Raw genomic sequence first — 26,334 nt, 5'->3', positions numbered from 1 at the left:
TTACTTATTTTTAAGGTGGAAGTGATTTAATTTAATTTCTAGCTGCAAGAAGATTATTTCCTAACAAATCCCGAAAGATTTGGACAGTTATACCTAAGTATCTAAAATCTATAATTGTAAAGTGCTTGATTCACGTTCAAATCTCTGCCTGTGGACGTAATTAAAATGAGAACTGACTAAAAATTGAAAAGAAAAGTGAACACGAGGTGAACCCACGTCTGTTTGTCGGCGAAATCTACACGACAACAAAAGAGGTCAATATCCCGTTTTTCACTAAAGCTAAACTTCTCATTGTGGGGACTGTTTGCTGACTGTTTGTTGGGCAATAGCACACACAGCTTTCATCTGATTTCATCACACTGTGGTGAAAAGTGTTTGCATAAACCCTCAGTCCCAGAAACGAGAACACACAGTAACATGTGGCCGCTTTTCCTTCAAACGAATTGTTGCCTCAGCTGAGTTTGTGCGGACGTGGTGCAGAGATGTGTGTTTACAGGCCCTTTGCACCATGTGTCGGTGAAGAAAGTTGTGTTAAAGCATATTTTACTAACAAGATTCCTTTGTACGAGTGCAGTTTTAGGTTTTTGTGTTTACTCTATTACTGTCTCTACCGTCTCACAAGGAAGAAAACGTGTATAAAGACTAAAACCTGCCTATGAAAACTCAAACTCTGGACTTGCTGCCGTACAGAGTAACATTTCATCTCCAGTCTAACGTACCTACATTTTGACAAGCCAAAGACATAAAGGCGTTTTTACGACTGTCTGTGAAACTAAAGACTTGATCAATTCCCCACCGCCGCTGCCCCGTGGGCACGAGACGCCGGGCTCGCTCAGCGATTAGCCCGTCTGACGTTCTCAGTGATCGGATTAGACAGTGCCCACAGTCTAGTCTGAAACTACTCCCGACCTGCAGCTCCGGAGAGCATCTCAATATCCAATTTCACAGCTTTCTAAACCTGGATCGTGGAGGCTATTTATTACTGTCACAAGCTTTTGAGGAGGGGAGGCCTTTTGTGTTTCATCTGCTCTGGAGCAGGAAGATGATCAACACGAGAGCGAAAAGTTTAATGAGTGAGGAACCAGTGGCATTGCCCGAAAGTACCCACACACACACATACACACAAAGCAGCTAAATTACACCACAACGATGCTTGTTTCAGCGGCTTCTCGCAGACCTTTGATCCGCACTCCGGAGTGACTGCTGTTGAAAACAATTGTGACCCCTGTGTGTGTCTCACTGGTGTGTTCTGTAACTGACAAAAAAAAAAAAAAAAAAAAAAAAGAGAGTGGAAAACAAAAAAAGCAAAACGTAGGCTCGAGTCTGGATTTCAGAATAGCGGGGAAAATTGAATGTTTTGGGAAGCTTTTGATTACGAGTCCGAATTGTGTTCAGGAGCACAGTAAAATAGCATTCACTAAGTGATTTTGGACAGATGCAGGCTTGGTGCTGGTTGGCCGGCCGAAATAGAGCCTCGCAGATAAGAAAACCATTTACAAGGCTGTCTTAAACTGGACCAGCAGCTGTAATAGGGGCCTCCATTATAGAGGCTTTATAATTTCCCTGCTTTTTCCTCTTAGAGCCTCTGTTGTTCCTCAGAATTACCCCTGAATGATTTATGCTCACTGGTCTGGCCACTGATAGACCCTGGCAACACAGATAGAAACACACTTAGGGCTTTTTGGTGTGCAAACACACTGTATTAAAAGCCAACTTGTTTCAAACAGCCAAACACATCTGCTGCAGCGGGGGGCCACTCGGTGTCATTTTGCTCGTCAAACAGCGCAGTGTCACAGCCAATCAGTGGACTCCACGGGCAACGCGAGCCATTTAACCTGAGCAAACACGGTGTGTCGTGAAGCCCGAGGACGACTTAAGAGCCTGAGCAAACACCAGCGAGAGCCATTGGGCACGAATCAAGGCCGCCCGGCTGAGGACAAGTCACTCTAGTAATGGGTTTGTGATGACTCAAGATTGAGCGGCCATCTGTTTGTTACAGTGGAAAGGGGGGGGGGGGGGGGGGGGGGGGGGAGACCACAATTCATAGTTCAGATACACACAATATTAGCCGGTAGTGCAGCAGCAGAGGAGGGGAGGATTTGGCCAGTGGCACAGGATGTAAAGCATATGTCCATAAATGGTAAATATGTTGAGAGCTGAGGCCCCGATTCCCTGAAGTGGGGCCAGATAACAGGATTTGCATGGTGATTTTCAGCCTCAGTGACAGAACGCCTCAAAAAAAAAAAAAAAAAAAAGGTGTAAGACGAGCCATCCAGCTACAGTGACCTTAAGACTCATGCAGGTGTCAAATGCTGCAGCAAGCTCACCGCTGACACGAGAAGTTCACCACATATTTAAAGCGCCGAGGCGTTTGCATGGGATTTCAATGATGTGACTTTGAATAAGCCACGGCCATTTGTGTCCAGTCTGTAACCGTGAAGTTCATTTGAACAACAAAACGCCAGACCACAGGCAGCTCAGGGCGTCAACAACAGCCTCAGAAACGGCGATTTAAAGATCACGAACGTTGATAAGGTGGCGTCAAATGGCAAATCTGCTGGAATATTAATGAATAAAAAAAAAAAAAACTGAAATATTTATCAATAGAAAGTAATCCTCTGTTCAAATCCCTAAAACGACCCTCATCTTCAAAAAAAAAAAAAGAAAAAAAGCAGCTGTGCCCTCACATGAAATCTGAGCATAAGAGAGGTTTTAAAATTAGCATTGTAAAAATGGGTGTAAAATTTGTAAAGAATAAACTATGCTGAGAAAATGACACCTTAATTATGTTGTTTGTTACAATCTTCCTCGCACAAGGCAGCTTTTCATAATGCACTTCAGAGTGTGTGTGTGTGTGTGTGTGTGTACAGTACTTTCTCCTTTAAAATGGCAATAAAAAGTGGAAAACACAAATTAGAAGTGTCATTCATCATATTAAATGCTGTGCTGCGGTTTTTGGTTCTGTATATGTCAGAGTAGATGTTGTTAAATATCCTCAGGGAAGCAATCAGGTGTTTAAAGTTAAGGCCAATTCCCTGCACGGAGGACAATCAATAAAAAAAATCTAAGAGTGGGGACTGTAATGGGGTTGGCTTGTAACCTGCTCTGACAAATTAAGGCAAGTAGTGTTTTTTCATTACTTACACATCCGTTTTCATTTCTCCCATCAGTGGAACCAATTAAACAATGCCTCCTTAAATTAGTCATTGATTTTTAGCAATAGTGACACTTTACAGAGGGAAATAATAACTTTAAGGGAGTGTTACCGTGTTTTGTTTTTCATTACTGCCAGTCTTGTAACAGCGCAAACGGGACAGAAACAAGTCACCTACATGAAAAAGTGGCGTCTTAAATTAGCAATTGATTTTTCCTCAGGTGTCACTTTGGTTAAATGCTTTGTGGTTGGGAGCTTTCACTGCTACCTGGAAATTGACAAGAGTCCATAATCTATTAGACTTAAGATGAACATTTGGTTGTTGTTTTTGTTTTTTTTCCTTCTACGTCCTGTATGTAAATTTATGACCTAAAACTCTTTAAGTTTTTGTCAAGTTATAAAAGGTTTGTTCTCTAACACATTTTTTATAAGACATTTTATTACTGAACTCCTGACTTTGCCAATCTCATCCCAGACAGGTAGTCGTCCATATCCAAGCATTTCTCTGTTGATTTTTAAGCATTAAAAAACAAACAAACAAAAAAAACCCTAAAGCAGAATAGCAGGCGTTAGGTGCTGCCCTTCTTTTGAAAGTAGAAAATACACATACAATCTGAAGCAGCAACAAAAGGCGCATTGACCTGATTATACAATCAAACACTAATTTATCACATTATCAGACTCTAAATACCTGTTTTTAACCAAAAACAAACTCTTAATAATGCACATTTTTAAAGCAAAAATATACACCTGAAACAAAACAAAAGGAATTTTTTTTTTCTTGTTTTAAGTTTAATTTTTTTTTTTAAGCTTTTTATTGTTGTAGCCAATGAAATAACTTATCTTTTTATTTGGGGATGCAAACATTATCCTCAGTGTGCTGATTGCTCTATCCACTTTAACTATACATACACTTGCACCTGTTACTCCTGGCAAAAAGTCAACACCTGAATGACAAATGAGTGACTTTACAGTGAATGAGTTACTTCACAACAGCCTGTAGCTTTATTGATTATCCTAAACACAGGCCGTTCACACATGATGCAGAAATCTTCCATCGGTACATTTCTTCAGTACAGTTTGAGTGCGTCCGTGTGTGTGTGTGTGTGTGTGTGTGTGTGTGTGTGTGTGTGTGTGTGTGCCAACGTCTGGAGGTGTTGTGCCGTTGAGAGAGAGCAATCCATTGGAGTCGTTGATGTTACAGTAGAAACACCCACACGATGAGATCTACAGATCATTGACAAACAGGTGCTGTGTTCAAACCGGTTGCGAGGCAGATGTCACTGATGGCAGCTAAATGTCTCTTTTATTATCACGTTACTTTTCCAAGTCTAGAACCACTTCACCATTAAGGTTTCGGTACAATACGTCGCCAGTATTCACTCAAATGAATATAAAATGATGGCTGTCGAGGAGCAAAGGACGGTCTCACAGAAGTCATCCTCCTTTTATTTGCTGAGTGTGTGTGTGTGTGTGTGTGTGTGGACGAGGCTTATTGTCCTTGGGTGACCCTGAATTAGCCGTTGAGTCCTGTCTCACCAGTCAACCACATGGTCAAAAATCATGACCACCCCCCCCGCGCCAAAAAAACAAAACAAACGATTCCCACATTAATGTACGAACATTAACAACTGTAAAAAGCCAACCACATACAGTAGCTAACGCCCTGGCAGGTCGACACCGCGCCGTTACTGTCCATAAAGTGCACTCTCCTTCCTGCTGTGCGGCTTGGACGTCAGAAAGACAAGAGCAGAAACATGAGGATGTTTATGTGAGACACAGAGAGAAGAGCTCTGCTGCAAGTGTGTGTGTGTGTGTGTGTGTGTGTGTGTGTGTGTGTGTGTGTGTGTGTGTGTGTGTGTGTGTGTGTACAGTCTCTTTCTCGGAGCGACTGAATGAGAGGACGTGACGGTCTCAGGTGAGCGAACAGAGGAGGAGGTGGGGAAAGAGGGTGGAGGTGTGTGTTTGAGAGTGTGTGGATGTTAATAAACGTAGCCCTCGCTGTAGGGGTGCGGCTGGCAGTAGGGCCCCTCCTGCACGTAGGCCATGTTTTCGTCGAAGTGCGACAGCGGCACCGTGTCCTCCTCGTTTATTTGCCGCTCCATGTCAGTCTTCAGCACCGGCCGCTGATTGTCGGGAAACGCCATCGAGAACAAGGCCTCAGGGTCGCACACGAACTTGTAGACGTATCTCTCACCGGCCACCTGCAGGCGAACGGACACAATGTGAGCTGCAGAACAGCGTAAACTTAAAACACGGCAAAGCAAGAATACACAACATCGTCATCCGTTCTTTATCCTCTTAGATCAGATTTCTCCAATAAAACGACACTATAAAAAATTCAAAACTTCATGTGTATTTTGTCCCAACAATGTGTGTTGAGGATAAAAGAAACTGCTCATTTTCCCTTTGGTTAATCACAATTTATTCAGGCGCAATAACAGTCTCATACATTTTCTCTGATTTCCATAGAGACTAAAACAATGTATGTCAACCTTATAGTTGTGGAGCAATTGTTGATTTTTTTGGTATATCTGCCTCCTCCCAGCATCCCAGGGCTTAAGAGGTTAACTTGGTAGAGATTGAAACCCTGTTGATGTGCAGATTGTAGTTTTGAAAGAAGTTGGACGTTTTTTTTGGGGTTTTTTTTTGGGTTTTTTTTTTGGGATCTTAGTTGCAGTTAATGTACAAGAAATATACAATTTGTGAAGCGTTTTGTACAGACAGGAAATACCACTGTCAGTACTGTCACTGCGTGACAGAATGAATGAAACAGTTGTTTCTGAGGATGCTTCACCCCCATCTACAATTAGTTTTGTTTTCCCAGCTGTGAACAGTTCTTTTGTGCATTCAATCAATCAAACTTTATTTGTATGACGCTTTCATGCACGGCAGTGCCACTGCAAGTGCTCTGCAGATGACTGACAGCTTATAATACAGCAGAAATGTAAACAGTACAACAGTTTAAGACGAATGCACATGATAAACAACAATTATTATGAAGAAAATTGAACCAATAAAATAGATTGAATCACTGTGTTTTTTTTTTATTTAAGCTCCTGCCAGCATTTGGGCACAGCTCTTCTCTCGGAGTGGGTGGAGCTTCAGAGCTAAAGCTATTTAGACGGGCAAAACGTGATAACACGAAATGAGAAATGTTTGAGGGAGCAGAGGTTGTGCACTGTGTCTTCTGCACCGCATTTCATTCAACATAACATTAGGATGCTTTTACTTTAATGATCTATTATGTGAAGGTTATTTCGAGTCTTTGTCAGTCGTCATTGAGCTCACATATACGTATACATGTTTCACATATACGTGTTACAAAGAAATTCATTCTCTGCATTTCAACCGTCCCCTGGACCGGTGGACAGCCGCAGACGCCCAGGGACTCGCTCAGCGACACACCTGGTGCAATGGGATTGGGATTTGATTCTGCTGACTTTTGCATCCCAGCTTGATGCTCTACATAATAATCACAATTGCAAAAGATTATTAAAGAAACTATCGTTGTAATATTATGTTTGTTGTATTTTACATAAAAAAAATTACACTATCCAGTAAGTGTAGAAGTGTGTAGTTTTTTTAAACATCATTGAGATGCTTCTCCTTATGGGAGGAGCTTTAACACATGCTCCTCATTTAACACGTGGTCTCAATCAGGATATGTAAGCGAGTATCTAATATTTTCAATTTAAAATGGCAGGATTCTGTCATAATATGTACTCTGTATACCAGCAAACCTTCGTCTGAGCAAAGATAAAGTAGTTTTTGTGTTTTGTTGGCATGTATTTGGTTTTTCTTTTACCTTTTGCATGATCCCTTTCTCGTAGTAGTATCGCAGCGATCGGCTGAGCTTGTCGTAATTCATCGCTGGTCGATTCTTCTGTATCCCCCACCGGCGCGCCACCTTCATCACACACACACACACACACACACACACACAGGAAAACAACACAGAGTCAGTAAACATAAACATGGAGCAGAATGCCAAGATGCAGGAGTATCAAACACACACACACACACACACACACACGGTCGACCTGATTTCCTGACAAGAACGTCGCGGCAGCTGAAATGTTAAGCAAACTTATTAATCCATATTTCCCTAATAACAGTAATTAGAGTGCGTCCAGTCTGAGCAGACGTGACCAGGGATGTGTTCATTAGGAGCTTGTCACACACCCAGCGGAGGAGGCAGCAGATGTTACAGCACCTGTCTACCAGACCACCCACCACCCGGCCTCACAGTCCAAACCCACAGCCCCACGGCGCTCGCTCCAGCTTCTCTTTTGCCGTTTTTAACTCTAGCTCTCTCTTTTAAAATCGTTGCCTCGACGATGCTTTTTCGTCAACATCGCTGAAGAAACAAAAACCTAGTGATATCACTTTTGTTCTCCAAGGCGTTGTCGTGCTACACCTGCCTGCTGAAAAGCCAGAAGCTGCTAGCTCACGTTTATCTGAGGCGTTTCCAAAGCGAGTGTGTTTGGTCACCTGATGGCATGAATGGGCCCCCCTGTTAGCTGCAGCTGGCTCGTGCCTTCAGACACCGTGGAGCTGCGTGGACCACTGCCAGGTACCCTTCTATCTCCTCCTTTCTGCAGTCCCACCCCCCGCCTGCACCCTGCATCCTCCAGCAGTGAGCTGAGCCCCACTGTGTGTGCGCTTACACAGACCCAGCCTCTGTTCCCATTTCAAAAGGCCCAACACAGCTTATATTTTTAGGAATTCGTCCTGTGAAATATTCAGCAGGAGCTGGCCATGAGCTGAATGTGCTGGTTGGATGTGGCTGAGTGCAACATAAATAACAAGAAACTGTTCTGGCAAAACTTCGAGTGCAGAGAACGTTGTAGATTTCTCCCCACATGCTGACCTCTGACATTCATCAAGCAACCGGTCTATATGCTGTTAAAATAGTCAAATCCTTTCACAATTACTCACAGTTCAAGTTGTTCAAATATCTTGTTCAGCCTGAGAAACAGTCCACAATCCAAGTATAAGAGAGCAGTTTGAACCAGCCAGAACCAGTGACTGTCCGGTGTTATTCTTTAATAAATTTAGCGGATTTCTCTAACGTCACACTTTTTGATTAAAATGGACTTTAGGACTTAAAGATTTGTTTGCAAAATGGTTCCCAGTGTGCAAATCGGTGAGCTGAAAATTAAGAGAGAAAATAAAACCGCTGTCACCTCTTCTGGCTCGATGAGTTTGAACTCCATCCCGCGGCCGGTCCAGGCGATAAAGTGGGAGTTGGACGGATCATCCAACAGAGCCACAAGGAACTGCCAGAGCTGCAGCGAGCCCCTGCGCTGGTACGATGGGCCCTCGCGGTACAGGCCGGACTCCTGCTTGATGTCACCTACAAGACATGACGGGCCGTTATTGTACAGCCTTTCAACTGAACGTTCAGTCTTAAGTATTCAGTGCATTTAGGGAGGACCCACCTTCGACCTTTTCGGGCACCACGCAGGTATCGTCATAGAAATGCCTCGCCACTTTGTCAAACATACAACCTGGAAAACAAGATCAAAAAAAAAGGAACATTTCATGCAACAGTCGGCAAAACGCCAAAGCGCATCATCACAACATAACTCGCGTCATCGTTTGTACCTTCAGTCCTGTTAGCGTGAGCCAGATAGCCGTCTTGCCGTAAGTAGACCGAATGGCAGCTAGGCACTTCTGCTGAAAGCCAGGCGAGAATGGGAGAGTGGGTGTCAAAAGGGCCCGAGGGCAGCATTAAGAACAAGATCTCAGTTATCTGAGAGCAGTCAAAGCCTGTTCACTCAATGCACCACTGGCTCTGATTAAAGAACAGGCCCCCGAGCACTGGCATCGCAACGGCTTCCAGCCCCGGGCGAGTTCACTGTATCATACCGCTAACACACGCTCCGAGAAGAATTACTACTAGCAAAACACGAGTGTGTGTGTGTGTGTGTGTGAGAAAACACAAGCTGACATAACGTAATGTTTTTCTCACCATAACGTGAGGCTCTCAATCGGCCTCAGATCAAAACTAAATGAACCTGAAGGTGTTGGTTTCTTTGATTATTAAGTGCACTATGTTAGTGAAACACAACCTACTTCGTCTGAAAGACAACAATTGGATTCTACATGAACACGGCATCTCCATCATAGTTTCCCTCTGTGCTTTTCTCTTTGATTTAAAGCTAATAACGGTGTGTTTGGTGTTAAAGTTGCTGGGCCGCTGAGTATTTAATGTTTTAAAGGAATATTTTTTTAGTGATTTCACATGCTTTACAATAAAATTATTGAAGGTGCCATCACTGTGTTTTCCGTTAAATTCTTTATGTTGAAACTTCTTCTTATTTTATTGTGCTAATCTAAATCATAGTCAAACTTGGATTAATGTCATTCTGCATAAATGTTAAACACATCATAAACAGTTACTGAAAGACTCCGAACCCACCGACAGACTATGATCTACACATCTAATCACATAATTCACTAAAAATGACTTTCCTGCAGAAGCCTGTATGCACCAGTTCAATGTCCAGATAATTTGTCCATTTACTGTACACGTCTCAGCCCCCCCCTCCAACACACACATCACGCTGGTGGCTCGTGATCAAAAATGGCCAAACGGGTTACAAAGTGAATGTTCAATAAACAGACTGAGGCCCTTCATTTAGGCCCATAAACATTTCTCTGAACTTCATCAAAGTAATGGGCTTGTAGAGGAAATTGCTGCTAATGAAATTACCAGCTCCCCTCCCATCCTTTCCAACAGGCCTGCTCCAGTCAACATGCTCCACTGTGATTGCTAATAAATTCACTCTGATGCTCCATCTTGGACACAGTACAGTAATGGATGCAACACTGGCAAGACCTCATGCTACTTTTACAATAAGGAAAAACATTTGTACTTTTCCTCGTCTTTCCTGACTTTAGTATTTTTATTTATTTATTTTTTTTACATTTTACAAGACAAAAGTCATATTTGAACAATATCTACAGCTTGATGTCAGATAATAAATCAATTACAAGATGGTTGATGGTTCATTGATTGCTCCGCTTCCTGTTTCTTATACATGTGAATTTGCCGGATTTGTTTTCGATGATTATGAATCAAAAATTTTAAATGAAACATGCAACTTCTACAAAATTACTCCAACAGGCTCATCAGAAATAAAAAGAATTGTTAGTTGCAGTTCTTGACACGTATTGCTGCTAATGGGCTACAACCTGGTAGCTACAGGGTTTGTTGAGAAATGGGATGTTTTTGCACCGAAGCCGTTATTTTCCGAAATTATCCAGTGGTGTTAATTAGTATTTAGAAGCCACTAGGCTTTGTGAAACTTAGTGAACACATCAATGGCGGAGTAAACTTGTCACTGGAAAGTGAGAACAACACCAAAAATGACAGTTTCCTGGCTTTTCCATGACAAAAACTGCCAAGCTGCTGTTAGGAAAAACAAGACAATCTAATGTAACAAAGAGAGGGAAGACTCAGAGGAGACACAGGGTTTTTCTGGGAACAGTTACTTTTCTCCCTGAGTGGTCACACAGACCCCTCCATTAGCTCTGCCTCTCCTGGGTCCTCTCTCTGTCCGACTTGTGAATGAACCCAGCAGACCAGCGAAGGTTCATTCATGTTCTGATGTAGCCTCGGTCTCTGCTCTGCTCCCTTTACTCTCTAAAACTAAAGGGAGCGGACAAGCGTGGGAGGGCGGATTTTGGATTGTGACCAGGCAGAGCCACCCCCTCCTTTCTATTAGCGCTCCACAGGAAATGGCGACCGGTGCAGACACCCGGTCCAACCAGATCCCCTGCCCTAATAATGGGCAAACTCAATAAACACCACCCCCTCCTCCTGTGTCTTCTCCTATTCCTGAAATGATAACGCTCTGGCAGCCCCCCCCTCCCCCCCAAAAAATAAAAAAATTAGATTTTTGGCTCAACACACAAAGCAGCATTTTTTCAAACCTCTCACCTGAGTCGTAGGTGAAGTCCCTCGGCTCCTGCTTGATCATCATGGTGGCGGGGTACGTGTGGGGCAGCGGCGCCCCCATCATGGCCGGGTGTTCGAACAGGGGGTCGGGGAACTCCTGCTTGAAGCCTTGAGGAGGGAAGGGGATGCTCGGCTCTGACATCTGCCTGTGGTAGATGGGCCGGCCGTCGCGAGCCATCGTCGGTGGGGAGGGGAACGAGTGACACGGCTCCGAGAGCTGACGTCTAAATCTGACGAGGAAGAGAAATTCAGTGCGTTCAGCATCATCACATGGGAATATCTACATGAAATAGGACAGTTCAGTGATTTTACAGCTCACAATGTAAGTTATCTGCAACAACAACAACAAACACAGGTGTCTACAACGCAAGGCTGACGCTCATCTGTTCATCTATAACATACAAGTCTTAATGATGAAAAACTGAAACAGAAAAAAAAAAGTTTGGAGAAATATTTTAATATAGGGAAGTCAGAGGGGAAGTTTAAAAGCATTAATGATATGGTTATGGATAAACTGTGCATTTCATCTTAATATGCTTACAGCATGATTTCCTGTGCAAAGCTGTTCTGCAGGCATGAACAGGCTCATGGGCCGAGTCACGTTTCAGGTGAGCTCCATCATATTGCATACAGAAAGAAAAATCACTGTCCACTCAACTGCAGGGTCAACCTGGGAATCAAGACCATCTAACGGGTCACAAGATGAATCTGAAAGGTCTCCAGATGATTAACAGAACGGGGAAAAAGGAAAAAACGACTTTCAGCTTTCATACTACATAATAGGCCTTTTTATGCTGTTTTCTTCCCATTAATTACAGGACTATTTTACCTCTTCGGGGTTCTGAAAGGATTCAGGAAGACCTGGTTTTGATCTGATGATAATATATATTAATAGACGGAGAATTAAAGTAATTTCATGGGGTCGAAAACACAAAAGGTCGGGAACCTATCAGTTCTGTGTGTGTTGTTACGATGTAGTTTGAAGTTAGTTTCAGTAAGATAATGTGCTACCTACGGCTGTAGTATGTTTGGCACTGACCACCGAGGATTCGCTCAACCAGTGACACTAGCTCAGCTCTAACTAAATGTCTGAGGATCTGCTGCTGTGATCTTGTAATAATCTGCCCTCATGCAAATGTGATGTAAATAGAATAGGCTGCAGGCCGCAGTACCTGTGGTCCATAGAGTAGGCGTTATCAGGGAGGGGCTGCGAGGGAGGTATGTGGATGTAGGTCCTGTCAGGTTTAGGCGTTGGGGCCGCCGTGGGTGAGGCATGATGGAGTGGGGACACGGGGGTGCTAGAGGGGGGCGTCACTGGGCTGGAGGGCTTCATTCCTGCAAGCTGCTTCTGCTCATAGGCACTAAGGCAAAGAAAATGCACAAAGACGGGTTTAGTGCTGCCAGGGTTTAACATTTGTTTCCAGCTGGAGATGTTTTGTAGGTTACTCGTTCAGGCATATATCCAATTGTATCAGATACGGTATGTTGTTGAAATGCTTCAGGTGTGTTTATCAAAAGGACACAGCAGTAGATCCAGATCATATTTGTACAAATTTACTAAAGAGGAAGAAAATAATAATAGACAGAGATTTTCCCCCCAAAAAATTATCTTGCATTTTATTTTGTAATTTTAATTAGTTACTTAAGAGCGACATGTCTATAATAAATTTGTCATTTTGCACAACACAATACTGACTTTTATAAAGTCACCGTTAATTTCTTTTATTTGGTTAAGTTTCTGCTTTTAAAGGTAGTTGGTTGGTTAGAAAAACATCTTCATAAATTGGTCATTAAATGTGATCTGAAGTCAAAGTCTTCACCAAAGTCACAAATATCACAATATTTAAAAAAAAAAAAACCTTCATGAACTCGTTTTTATAGAACACACTTAATAACTAAACGATTTCAATAATAACAGTTCCAATAATAAGAACATTGGAAACATTATGCTTGGTTATGTCACTCAGTATTAAGTGCAGTCAGGTGTCAATGAAATGACAATATAGTTGTAGTTTAGAACTATTGTGTCTTATAAAACCGCTGGAGCTAAAAAATAATCTCCAAGAGTTTAGATATTCATCAGTATATAAATGGAGATGATTTGTGTCTGTGGCTCCTATCAATGGAAGTGAGTGACCAGCCAAGATCAAAAGAACAATCCAGAATGATCAATGAGGTATAAAAGAACCCTAGAGTAAAGGCTAAAGATTCGAAGGATCACTTGGAGTTCGTTAACATCTCAGTTCATGAGTCAATCAGATGCAAAACACTAAACAGGCATGATGTCCGTGACAGGAAACCACGGAAGAAGCCATTGCTTTCCAAAAACGACACTGCAGCCTAATGCCTGCCAAAGACCAAGACAACACTCCACAACGCTACTGGGAAAATCTCTTGTGGACAGATGAAATGGCGAAACAGAAATATGGTTTCGGCTTCATAATTCGGGGCTGCGTTGCAGCGTCTGGACAGGATGATGTGAGGGTGACTGTCTGCAATCTGAAGCTCAGAAGAAGTTGGGTGATGCAGCAGGATAATGACCATGAACATCGAAGTGATCTACTACAGAATGACGAAACTGAAGTGGCGCCGTCAGAGCCCAGACCTCAACCTAACAGGGATGTTACAGGAAATGCTTATTTAAGGTTATTGCTGCTAAAGTGTTTGAACCAGCTGCCATGACTTTTTCCACATTGTATGGTTAATGGGTGGGTTCAGTAAATACGTGAAAGATCATGACTGTGTGTTATCACCTATAGTAAATTAATCACACGTTTCACAACAGTTATAAGACAACTCTCTTCATACAAGGCCATTATGTACATAAGCCTGCAAGTAAAATGAATGTGACACATTCAAAAAAAAAAATATTACAAAAATCATTGTAGCTAAGCAACACTCGTGTAGTAAAGGTTTGGAGTTAATTATACGATGCCTTCACTTTTTTTTCACCTTATTAAAAATGTTCAGCAGATACATGAACATATGTATTAAATTTGTTTATCTAAAATTTGATCGGAAACGATTTACGGATATTGAAAAGAAATAGAGCTTTCACGATTTATTATTCAGTATAATAAATTCATGCTTTGTCAAAGCATAAACTAAAAATGCTGTTATGTGTTTCGATCAAAAAAAACTGTACTTGCTGCTGCGGGTTATCAGATATATGTGGAGCTGAAAACCTTTTTTTTGGCGGGGGCAGTTTTAGTTAGTAAAGAGGTTGTTGTTCAGAAAAATATGATGGAGAGTGTTCGGCAGGTGTGGCGTGGTGCCCACCTGATGTTGTAGGGGCACTTCTCTCCATACTGGAGCTTGAAGGGCCGTTCCTGACTACAGTTGGAGCTCAGCTCTGAGCACGGGCTGTGCAGCTCCCTCTTGATCTTCAGCTGCAGTCCGTGGAAAGCCACTGCCAAGACATGAAGAAAGATTGGGAAAAAGCAAAATAAAACACAGATTAAATAATTTTTATTTTTTGTAATGTAGGTGCTGATGACTAGCTTTGCTCAGTGCTTCCCCCCCCCCCACATTTACATGTTCTAGCAGGGTGACAAAGCCTAACAAAATAAATAAAATTTATACCATCACCGGGTAGAAATCTGCACTTACAACTAGTTAGTCACAGTTAGTTTTGTCAGTGCAGGTCTGATTTGCAAAAAGATTACTAAGCAACAAAATGACTTCACTCTGTATGAAAATGCTGCAGGTGACTGGCTTATGCATCCTCACGTTTCTTTGGTGTACGAGCCAAATATAGCAGGTTTCCCCAGATTGTAAAATATCAATCCTGCATCTGACATCTCAGGCCATCATTTGAACAAGTCTTTTTCCTGATGGGGACTATGTTAGTGAAATATGACAATCATAAAACTGGGTGTGCGGTGAGCTCCTATAAATGCTTTATCTGCTTTCAGCTGGCTGTCAATATGTTCCAGACGACGACAACAGTGCTCATTGATCTAAAGGGGGGCCTGCGCTCCCTACCTATGGCCCCACAGCGAGCCCAGCACATCTGAGAGGCTGTTAAGTGCCTGATCAGTCCTGATTAACATCCCATCATCGTGAGTCATGATCAACGCTAATCCAATTGGCTGCGCTTCTGACGAAAACAAAGTCAGTCAGTCAGTCAGTCAGTCAGAAAGAAGTAAGGCTTGGGTTGCTTCGACAATCGCGTCTCACCGCAACTGCACACAAAACGGTGGTGATTCTATCCCACAGCACTCTACAAAACAACATAAGACCTGGTGTTTCAGGCTGAGAAATAACCTTTTGCAGAGTTAAAAACAAAGTAATTATGAATAGGAAAAGAAAATCTATCAACTACTGGTCAAGTTAAAAGTACACACATTTGGACATTAATGACCCAAAAATTCAAATCTGTGCTTTGGGAGTCTCTGTGGTTACAAGATGCTGAGAAAGCACGATGTTCTAGGGAGTTTTCCCACTGACAGCTGCTGTACGAGCAGGGGTCGATCTGCTAACACCCCCATCTGAAGCTCAGCCGAGCCCCTGGGGGCCGAGCCACACGGGTCTGCACGAGAAAGCTCAGGGGTTGTTCACAGCCCTCGGTGGGGGCTTGACCTTTCCAGGTCATCGATCGGAGGTCAAACAGACACTTCCTAAGGGGAGACCTTTGACGATGCTGGCATGGAGGAGCCTCGTTAAGGGCTTACAGAGTCAAAACAATACCTCAGTTTTACCTGTTGAGCGTCGATAATTACCAGCTACAATAAACACACATTATTTTGTTTGACTTGACTTCTGGTTTGCACCTCATCCTAATTCTAGACTACATTTAATTTCCATATTAAGTCAACTCAAATGCATGTAGAGAGCACATTTAAAAACAACCACAGTGATTTACAGAAAATGCAGGACATTAGTAAAAATAAGTGTGATGAACAAATAAAAACAATTATTGCAATAAATCCAATGTTAGCGTTACTCAAAAACAACCTTCCTAAAAGTGAGTCTTTAGCTAAGATCAAAAGAGGCAAGAAGCCCTGAATTCGAGGGGCAAACTATTCTACAGTGTGAACAAAGATGCCTTAAATTTTAGCAAAGAGGCAAAGACAATTAAGGACAATGTCTTTAACATCTTCAACACAATTGAAAAGCGACTGTAGATTATGTGTTTTCTTTGGTTTAAGAGGGAAATATAAGTGCATCGTCAGCGTAGAAACACACACACACACACACACACACACACACACACACACACACACACACAGTATAAGAATAATACAGGGCCCAAGGTGAAGCCTTGTGGTACTCCACAGGGGACAACACCTATTTTATAACTCCCTGCTTTTAACTGCAACAGATTTACGTTTCAAACATGACTCAAACTCAACACGTAATCAGTGTTTACCAATGAAAAGTAGGAGCAGCGTCTAAACAATCCTGCGCGCAACTGCATGCGTCACATCAGCAATTAACGACAGCTTCCCATGTGCTGCAGCACAGGGCCTTAAATTAGAAATGGAAATGTCACAATAGATTTTTGTCAGTGGGGTTCCAAGGTACACAAATCAATAGCGAGGGCATTGTCTCTGACTAAAACAGAGACTTCCTTTTTAGTCCAGAAAGTCATGCCCATCACTGCATGATTGCTCTCATTATCTACATATTGATTAACCAAGATGGTAGGGTGTTTAAAAGAAGAAGCACTTAGAATTACTGGGTTACAATTACTGGGTCTATTTTGAATGCAAATGTTTTCTCTCTTTTTTTTTTTCTTCCTGTGCCATTAATTCAAATATTCTGTAATTCTCTTTTATCTGATTGAATAGCAACCTTAGCCTTAAGTGGAGTAAACAATGGCACACAAGCAGGAAAAGATAAGGCGCTCAAGAGGTTTTTAATTTTCCTCGAAACCTGGGTTGTAACCGTTTCCTTTCAGCAGCCATTTCCCTGCCTATCTGTTCACTACATTACCAAAGAAGTCTTGGCCCCAGGCAATGTGTTCTCTCAGGTACAAATAGTGTGTTTTGGCAGAACCACAGCCTACGTTTGGCAGATATTTCTCCAGTCCATTCATAAAAAAAATACAGGTCTTTTGGCAACGGTGAAAAACCTCCTCTTCCATTTTCACCTACTGTAGGTGCTCATCTTTGCTGTTAAATGATGGAGGCTCAGATCTGCTGGTAACGTGTGGCCTCATTTTACACCTCCTCTACTCCTTCGTTCCCTGCTAAGTTATGCTAATGGTAAGCATCTGTGTTGGAGTTTGAAACAAAGAAAATTCTCTTTTCTCCTCCTTCAGCCCGAGGACACTTTTTGCTCCGAGGCCGCTCACATGCTGCTTCTGTGCTGCATGGATGGAGAGTGCGAAATCAACATTGAGGGAAGCTGCCATCGCTTCTCCGGAGGTGACAAATCTAAGGTCATGAAAATATAAAATAACACTTATGGGGAAACACTTTCAAACCTGCATCACGGATACTGTACAACATATCTGTCCTTCTCTACTTCCACTTTTTTTTGGGGGGGGGGGTTTCACCTTTTATTTTCAATTTGGCTGTTAAATACCAAAACATATAAAAATAACTGTTGCTGGTTATTTTAGTAAAGAAGATGTAAAATTGTGTGTAAAACCAACGTATGCGATCATAAAAAGTAGTTGCAAGTACATTTTAGGGTTGTTCAGCTCGTTTAATACGCTTCAGTTTTTATACATTAAAAAGAGATTATGCATGTCATCCGCCTACTTTTCCAATATTTTACTACATTTAATCCTAACAGACAAGTTGTTTTCTCTGCTAATGACAGCAGCTGGCAAACAACCGAAATAAAAAATGGGTTTTTGGCTAATGCCACTTACACTACGTTGACAGACATTTTCATCATTTACAGTTTACGTGCGTTAACAATAACATTTAATTTGTGGCAGACAATTTAGAAAAAGTTTAGCGCTTAAGTCACGCTGTTCTTCCATAAAATGACTTTCTTTGCTGTTGACCAATGCAACAATACTTTAGAGCATCTCTCAGTACTCTTCCTAAACGCAGAGTTGATCTGAAAACTGGTCACAGATGTGGATGCTGTTGCCAAAAACAGCTACACACTGTAGCAAACCTTCCTCAAACAGGAGTAAGAGTCACATCTTAGGTGCTATTTTCACCAGTCTCAAAATAAATTACAGCTGGATTTACTGGGTAGCTTTGGCTGCTGGTAACAACGGCAGCTTAATCACCAGATACAAGTGCACCACTGCCATGCAGATACAACTGTAGGTCCCTGTCTACATCCCTCTCCGTCCTCATCTGCGTCTAGCCCACAGCCCGACCCTCCATCTCTCGGCTCGGTGAAACCCATATGGGAGAGCTGCCGGCTGGGATGCCTGCTCGAGCGCCCAACCATGGTGCCCTCACCCTCCTGCCATCTGTTAGTGCCTCTCCGGTCTGCTGCAGGTTTGCCAACAGGACAATTCAGATGGTCAGCAGTCTCTTGCCACCGTGGCCACCCACCCTGGCTAGCTCTGAAGGACAACAGGACAGTCTGTGTGACCTCTGGTTCTCTACTGTTCACCACAATGCCGCTCCATCCTTGATTGTAAACCAGGCTTTTCAAACCCAGTGGTTGGGTTTACAGAGGCTGGTTGCCGTACAGGTTTAGTGGGGTCTCAACATACAAGTCAGACGTATGGAAAGAACTGGATGGGGCATAAAATTTAAAAAGGTTCAAGTTCATGTATGGAAAAAAAAAAAAAAAAAAAAAAAAAAATATATATATATATATATATATATATATATATATATATATATATATATATATATATATATATATATATATATATATATATATATATATATATATATAAAAAAATGCATTTTGAAATAAAAACTAGCAAAATCAGACCTTTAAGTTTATAAAGAATATGATCTGTTTGAACAGCAGGTTCATTGTCTCAGGGTGCACGGAATATAGCAGCCCCCCCAAACTGGTCTTTAATCTACACAACCAACAGGAACCTACTTGAAAATGTTCAGCTGTGATCTGGCTCACATGGGGTTAAAAGGTCTGTGATCTAACTTGGTGCCAGGTCCATGCCTGCTCCATCTTACCCAAACATTTTCTGCGGCCACGACGAGCTTAACGATCGACTCTGACCACAGTGTGACCTTGTCTCCATGTCCCAAAGAATCCTCCCTTCTGTGTTTTGCTCGACTTTGTTTCCAGGTTAAAGGGCGTTGAGGACAGAGGGAAGACACAGGGTGTGGTCAAGCAGGTTCGTGTCTTTTCTCACAGTTCCATGGGTGTTTTGGCTCATCTGAAAGACATGTGCTCGCTCTGGGTACCACTGAGCTCCACTCACTCCATTTCTGTCCCCGCCTTGGCACTTCTTCCTCCAGAAGTGGACGGTGCCAAGTCACCAGTCACCGTGCAGCAACCATGGTGCACAAACAGGTAGAGTCCCACTAACTAATGCATCCACACTGTTGCTATTATGAAATCAGCTCGTATCAAACTATTCGAATGACAAGCAAAAGAACATCGTGTTTGCTTTCGTGCTGTAAAAACCCACACGAGGGTTGGACATTGTTCAAGAAGGCTAAATCGCTCAACTGAAAAGGACAGATATAGTACTAACTAATATTACGCTGCCTGATTTAGACAATCTAGCCACACTGGCTTGCACAAGAAGCACTTTGAGGAAAGGCCACACAGGAGCATTTTTCCATTACAAAAATTCAAAACATCCATCAGTTGACAGCAGTTTAGCCTGCCTGGAGTTAAAAATATCACTTAAACTCAGCAGCCACAATATTTTGATGTCTTCTCATCCAAATAATCCCAGAGTAGCTCAGTAGTTGTGAGAGATACATGAGCGACAGTGAGAAAGAGGAAGAGCGCTAAACCCCCACCCAGCCGTGCACCTGTCTGCGGACCCGCAAAATTGCTGCAGCTCTCCAGACGGCACTTGTGCGAGCAAAGGTGAGAGTACTGAGAGAGAAAAAAAAACACACACACACACACACACACACTGGCTCATGCACTCTCCTCAAGTACAAACACGGCAGAACAGATAAGTAAAACACACACACACACACACACACACACACACACAGAAAAACAACGTGGTCTCTTACTCACAGTTTTCAGTCTGGAAGTCTGGAACAAACTGCTCATCGTTGTCGGGAACTTGAGCTGAAGACACAAGCAGAGAAGAAGAAGAAAGGGAATGATTGTTGGTGATTTTGATGGACAACGCAGCATTGATCACAGCTCTCTGCAGCCCAGCACCCTCCTCTCCTGGGATACTGGGTCGGCTGCTGCTGTTGGTTAAAGAACACAGCTGTGAAAAATGTGTTTTAGAGCAAATCAGGGAAAGACTGGTGACTTTCTTTTGGGAGAACAATATATATTTTATGATTTTGTTTATTGTGTCCCTGGATTTTGTACATTTCTAAAACACGTGGAGAAATTGAAAAAATATTTTTTTCAACTGTTTTCAAAATAAACTATTTAGCAGCCACGTATTAAAGATACATTTTAAACAATACTGATTTGTGAAAAATGAAAGACACTCCATCAGAGCCATATTTGATCACATCTGCTGTAATAAAAATGACACTTTTATGATCCATTAGTAGAAACGAAATCTGATGAGAGCAGCTAGGAATTTTATGATTACATTTTATGACATATCTGACAACAGCAACACATAAAATAACACTGAGTGTTTTCTTTTAGTTATATACTTTTCATGATTGAGTAAAGCAGCTGTCAGCAAAGTTGATCATATTTGGTGTTAGGTGACCGTCTACCTCACAATTTCACTTCCTGAGGTCGCCTGTCCATTGACTGCTCCGCAGCCTCGGCTCTCAGTTCTTGCCAGCAGCCAAACACCCATTGTTAACAGTATCTAATTGGCTTCTTCCCTACTGGTGAATCCACCTGTACCTGCCGAGTTAGGTCTGTTCCAAACCTTCCAAAGCCTCACCTGCGCTTCAAACGCCCCTGCACTCAGACTAATGCTAAAATAATGAAGCCTGCTCCGCTCCGGCTCAGATTAGCCGTGTTTATATTTATATCACACATATATGCACTCGGAGACCATTGTTCACATCCCTCAAGTTCCAGTGGCTCTGGCAAAAGGAAAAATTAGATTTAAATGTGTCATTATCACGTCTATTTATATACACAATGAGGTGGATCCTCATTATCACAGTATCAGTCACATGTCTCCACATGTCGAGAGATCTTCAAAAAAATAAAAAATAAATAAAAATTACTGATTTTCCATTTCTGTCACTCTTGATATGATCAGGGAGGTTGTTTTTTTTCCCCTTTTTTTTCCTTGAGGTGTGAATTGAGGAGAGTAAACAATCAACAGATCAAGACAAGAAATTGCTCCATATTTTCCAACAATGTGAAGTGGAAAAAGAGAGCAGCAAACAAAGACGTAGAAATTATCAAAAAATAAATAAATGTCCTCTAGTGTTCTACCGTATTCTACACAGAAATGATTTCCCTCTAGATAATGCAGTTTTAATGCAATTTATATTTTTGACATTTTTTAAATTATGAGATAAGGAACAACTAGGGCTACTTCACTTAAAAAAAAAAAATAAAAAAATAAAACCCTCAACACCAATTTCTCAATAATATATTAAACCAAAAAAAGATATGCACAAAAGTGACATAATAAATCATATTCAGACTTTGCAGAAGACTCAACACTTTGACACTAATCTTATTTTTCCATTAACAGCCAAATGTGCCCAACCAGCACAAGGAGAAACTCAATATCAGCCCCCATCTCATGATTACAACGCAAACAAAGTCAGCGAAACTTCAGGGAACTTAAATTGGAAAGCGAAAAGGACAGAAGGGATGAAAAACAACAACAACAAAAAGGAAGAAGGCGGCAGTGTCTCTGTGTCCCAAAAGGAAGCACAGGATGGATGAGTCAACGGCCTCAGTCTGTGAATGAGCCAGGTGATCCCTGCAACCAACTCCTGGGGAGAAAGGAGCTGGAAATCTGCCGCCTTTCACAAAACAACCAACAAAAAAAAAAAAAAAAAAAAGGGACAGAGGAGGGAAAAAAAGAAGCGCGAGGGTGAAAAGACAGAAGTTGTAAAGGCTGTAAACACGAGGCCTGACGGCGTCGGACCTGCTGGAGCAGCTCTGTGTGCGGGGCTGAGCTTCTAACAAATGTAGCCTGCGCTGATTTCAAAGACAGAGTGTGTTACCAGCAGCAGAATTTCACTGAGAAATCACCACATCAACGAAAAGACGGAAACATTTAATAGGTGAGAACTCTGCGAAGAGGAAGACTTAAATGAGCCCGAGTGGAGGAGGAAGCGAGAGGTGGTATTTTAGGGGGGGAGGTCAAACATATGTCTGTCAGCTGACAAACTCCTTCAACCTCTCGGTCCTGGGAGTCGGAAATTCAGTCCGCCTCTCATAATTCCTCCTCTTGTTCCAATTACCTCAACTAATAAATCTTAGAAATGGGAAGGTATTCCTTTTCATCTTAATGGACAGGAAGTCATTCATTAAACCTACAATCCTGAAGTGCACATCATCACATTGATCCATGACAGGCAGAACTGTAATCTTTAACAGTAATACCTCTCATCAGCCAACGCCGTCTCTCTCCTCACTTTGGATCCTGAAATATTAAAATCGTGTCTTATTCTTTTACACGCCCTGCGGTGTGTGTGCGCCGCGCCGCCTCATAATCTAACCGCTGCTCAGGAGTCGACTCAACTACTTCAATATCTGTTTCAAAGCATACTTTTCATTTTTTAAAAGCTTCGGATTGCACTGGGAGCATTTTCAAATGTGTTCAAGAATAGATGGAGCCTATAAATGATTGAGCCTTTTCAACCTGTGTGAACGGTGCGTGCTGAAATTTCTTTAAACACTTTTCCGGGGGATGTATTACGACTCAATTCCTTAAAATAAATAAGAATAAAGTCAATTATATTGTCGCTGCAGAGTTCTACTTTACAACTAAAATTATGGCTTTATACCATTAGAGAAAAAAAAATGCAGGTACAAATTATAATTCAATTGTTTTATAGAAATTTAAAATAAAAAAAATCTGATTTTTAATCACCTAAATTTCATTAAATAGCGTAATTAACGGACCTGTTAAATTAAGGAACTAAATTATAACCTCAAGATTCATTTTACATTTTAAGCCTGATTTTGACACATTTTTACATCAACTTACAACAAATTTATTTGATTCATTATTACAGACTTTCAAATTAATGTAACATAGTTTTGCCTTTTCTTATTGCATTTTAGTTGGACACAATCTTTACAATTTAAAAAAATAATAATAATAAACTGTGTAAAAATTTTATTTTTACACCAGTGCTGGAACCAAATTGCAAAGACAATCCTTTGTTTTTATTCTAATTTTCAGATTTATAGAATTGTTGAAATCACACGTTCCTAGCGACTGTGTGCTTTCATGCTGCACAACTTTCTGGATTTTTGCTTTTTCAGCAGCAGAGCACATCAAAAAACGACTTAGTGACCCTGCAAATGTTCTATGTTTCACTTCAAAACCCAACTTTCTCTCTCCTGAGACATAAACTCTCAGATTGCATGCAGAGTTAGTTGCATCTTAGTGAGATGCAAATACTAGCCAAGCCACACATGCACACATGCACGTACAGTGAAACACGGCAAAGTCAGAAAACACATGAACAATATTCACCACTAACCAAAACTTTGGTGCTGCAGACACGGTGGAAAGAGGACACTGGCGCTTAAATCCTGAAGCATCACGTCTCAGTTAGACCACAATGAGCAAGTCTTGCCATTAGAGGAAAAAAAAAAAAAAAGATTAAAAAGCAAAAAAAAAAATGTTCTAACTACAGGAAGGGAAAAAAAAAAATCAGCTGTCGCTTTGAGACGCCAAGTCTTTCAAAAGTTTGTTGTTTAAAAAAAAAAAATCATAGATCCATTCTTTTTTTTTTTTTTTTTGGTGCTGCCAAGAAATGAAATTGAAGACGACAAGGTGATGGTACAGCTGGAGAAGATAGAGAGGTGTGCTGAGAGAAAGCACAGAGAGAGAGGGAGAGAGAGAGCAGATGATAGAGGGGAAGGGGGGGGAGAGAGAGAGAGAGAGAGAGAGCTGGTAGGCTACAGCAGAGCTCTGGTGGAGGTGGAGGTGGCGGCTGGCGTGCAGCACGTTAGCTCCTGCCAAAAGCAGAAGAGACAGTGAGCGTCGGAGAGCCTTCTCTTGGTAATTTGTGATGACACTCTCTGGGTAGAGCCTCCTCGGTCTCCCTCAAGACCCCTCGCTCACAGTCTCTAATGTATGCATGACACACAAGGTGCCTCTTCCACACAGGCTTTTAATTGGACTGCAACGCTAGGCATGTAACTCCAGGCAGCCCCCCCCCCAATCACCACCACCACCTCACAACCTATCAATTTTTACCCATCTCTCCTCCTTTTTTTTTTTTTGCTTTGAGATTTAAAACACTCACCTTCTGCCAGCCAAGTCTCCTGCAGCTGACTGAGGTCCTGGAAGAGCTCTGGAGGGGGGAAAACCAAAGCAGAGAACAAGGCTTGAAGGCGGTTTAACAACAGAGTCAAAGCCCAGGAGGAGCATCAGAGACGACCGACTTCATTGTGGCGGGCTGATGCGCCGCCAGAGCCGTTGGAGCTCAGTGGGCACGTGTGCAGCTAATAACAAGTCAATTTGTGTCTCTGACCACTGACGGAGGCTTGTGAGCAGCATCGCAGGCCGCTGTGTTGTAATTGAGATTGTGTAGTTAGCAGCGCAGGTGGCCACAAACCAATTGAATTTTGCTAAATGTTTAGGAGCCGTGAAATTAACTTCTCCCTCTGCCCTCTGCCTACCTTCAGTGTCCAGAGCCAGGTCGGAATTAATGAATTTTCTCTTTCGCTTATTTGCTGGCCTCTCGCTTTCTTGGAGCTTCTGCAAGAAAACAAAAAAAAGGCACAAATCAATTGTTGGGTTTCTTGCTGGAGCAGTGATTCTGTTGTGGGCTGCAGAGCAGGAGCAAGTGAGAGCGGGGATGAAGTGAGCCTCCGGGAGCCTGAGCCATGCAAAGAGACCTGATCACACATGAGGAGCAGGTTCTAACAAAGTGCACCACCTTTCATACACAGAGGAGCAGGCAACTTGAGAAGCAGTTTAGCTTTGATGATCAGATGAAACTTAAATGAGTGGTGGCAGCAGCAGGGATCAGGACAGTGAGACAGCACCAGACAAAAGACATAAAAGATGCAAAGATTTGCAACTTAAATAAAGATAAAGCTTCTGAAATCCGTTTAGAGTTGGAGGAGGATACAATCGAGTTTGGTTGCAACTTTTTTCAGCCAGTGAATCACTTACTCGGGAGTTACAGTAAGGCACCTGCTGGTCGTGAAATCCGTCCATTGTGCGCCGCCGTGGCGTTAGATTTCGACAAAGCTGCAAGTCTCCGGTCTCTGGTCCCCGGTCCGGGCGCCCTTCAAAGAGCACAGACAGAGTAGGAATGAACGACAGTTACTCGGAAAAGACAGCGCGGGGTTATGTTACCAATGTTGTGAGAGCGAAACTACCGACAGCACGTCCGGGGACGCTGTAAAGTTGACAATCTGCGCGTTGTTTTGTGCCTTAAAAGCACGAAGGCGCTGAGGTGCAGGGCGCACGGACACGCTTCCGCACAACACAATACACTTGTATAGTATGTAACATTAGTTCATTGTAAGTATGAAACGCGACTCTTACCTAGGGACGTGGCGCCGCTTTCGTCCGCGTGCAGAGCGCAGCAGAGCGGCGGCAGGTTCGCACTTTCTCCACAGTCCCCGGGCTGCTGCCTGCGCTTCTCCCCCGCTCTCGGTGTTGCTTACTAGCGGCTTGGCATCGCCTCCCGGGGCCTCCCATGGAAACAAGCCGCGCTCCGCTTCCTATTGGTTGTCAATGTCTTTCACTGCGTGCGATTTCTGGCAGTCAATCACGCTCGGCTGCAGGCGGAAAGCACCGGATCGAGTCAGCGGCGGTGCTAAAAGTCGGACTTTGGAACGAGTTTAGCGGCACAAACGGGCACCAATAAACTCTGGAACCATTTAGCGCGCCGTTAAGGTGGCACACGCAAACTGCACCTGCACACTCTCAAACGCGGTCCTGTCTTCCCCGCCTGTCCCCGTCCAGTTTGTGTCCATGGTAACGGCGTTGTGGACTTCCCTCACACTGTTGTGAGTGGCCCAGAACTGCAGAGGTCACTGA

General features: G+C 42.6%; 1 protein-coding gene across 9 annotated transcripts; it reads right to left on the bottom strand.

Moving 5' to 3' along the window:
- Window positions 1–4,132: 4,132 nt before the first annotated feature.
- On the bottom strand, window positions 4,133–26,317 carry etv1 (ETS variant transcription factor 1). Of its 9 annotated transcripts, none has more exons than XM_067511337.1 (13): window positions 25,837–26,304; window positions 25,459–25,574; window positions 24,960–25,038; window positions 24,584–24,631; window positions 20,220–20,273; window positions 14,403–14,532; window positions 12,296–12,484; window positions 11,106–11,353; window positions 8,765–8,833; window positions 8,599–8,667; window positions 8,344–8,513; window positions 6,963–7,064; window positions 4,133–5,358 (listed from the first exon to the last, which is right to left on the bottom strand). In XM_067511337.1, exons 2-13 carry the CDS (start codon window positions 25,501–25,503, stop codon window positions 5,137–5,139), a joined length of 1,425 nt encoding a protein of 474 aa, XP_067367438.1. In that variant the 5' UTR covers window positions 25,504–25,574; window positions 25,837–26,304; the 3' UTR covers window positions 4,133–5,136. The 9 variants fall into 9 exon arrangements, with proteins under 9 accessions (XP_067367438.1, XP_067367437.1, XP_067367445.1 ...); XM_067511336.1 differs by having other exon boundaries at window positions 8,765–8,836; window positions 25,837–26,303; XM_067511343.1 differs by lacking the exon at window positions 4,133–5,358 and adding an exon at window positions 5,420–6,619 and having other exon boundaries at window positions 8,765–8,836; window positions 25,837–26,315.
- Between the last annotated feature and the right edge of the window lie 17 nt (window positions 26,318–26,334).

This window comes from Channa argus, chromosome 7 (genome assembly GCF_033026475.1).
Source record: "Channa argus isolate prfri chromosome 7, Channa argus male v1.0, whole genome shotgun sequence".
Classification (NCBI taxonomy): Eukaryota; Metazoa; Chordata; class Actinopteri; order Anabantiformes; family Channidae; genus Channa; species Channa argus.
The sequence above is the reverse complement of the archived record's forward strand: the minus strand, read 5'-3'. Positions and strand labels throughout refer to the sequence as shown.

Coding starts and splice junctions, on each gene's coding strand:
- etv1 (XM_067511336.1), bottom strand. CDS start 25,503: ATGGACGGATTTCACGACCAGCAGGTGCCTTACTGTAACTCCCGA. Junction 11,354..12,295: donor GCCTACTCTATGGACCACAG/GTACTGCGGCCT, acceptor CTTCCTCGTCAG/ATTTAGACGTCAGCTCTCGG. Junction 8,668..8,764: donor TCACGCTAACAGGACTGAAG/GTACAAACGATG, acceptor CTTGTTTTCCAG/GTTGTATGTTTGACAAAGTG.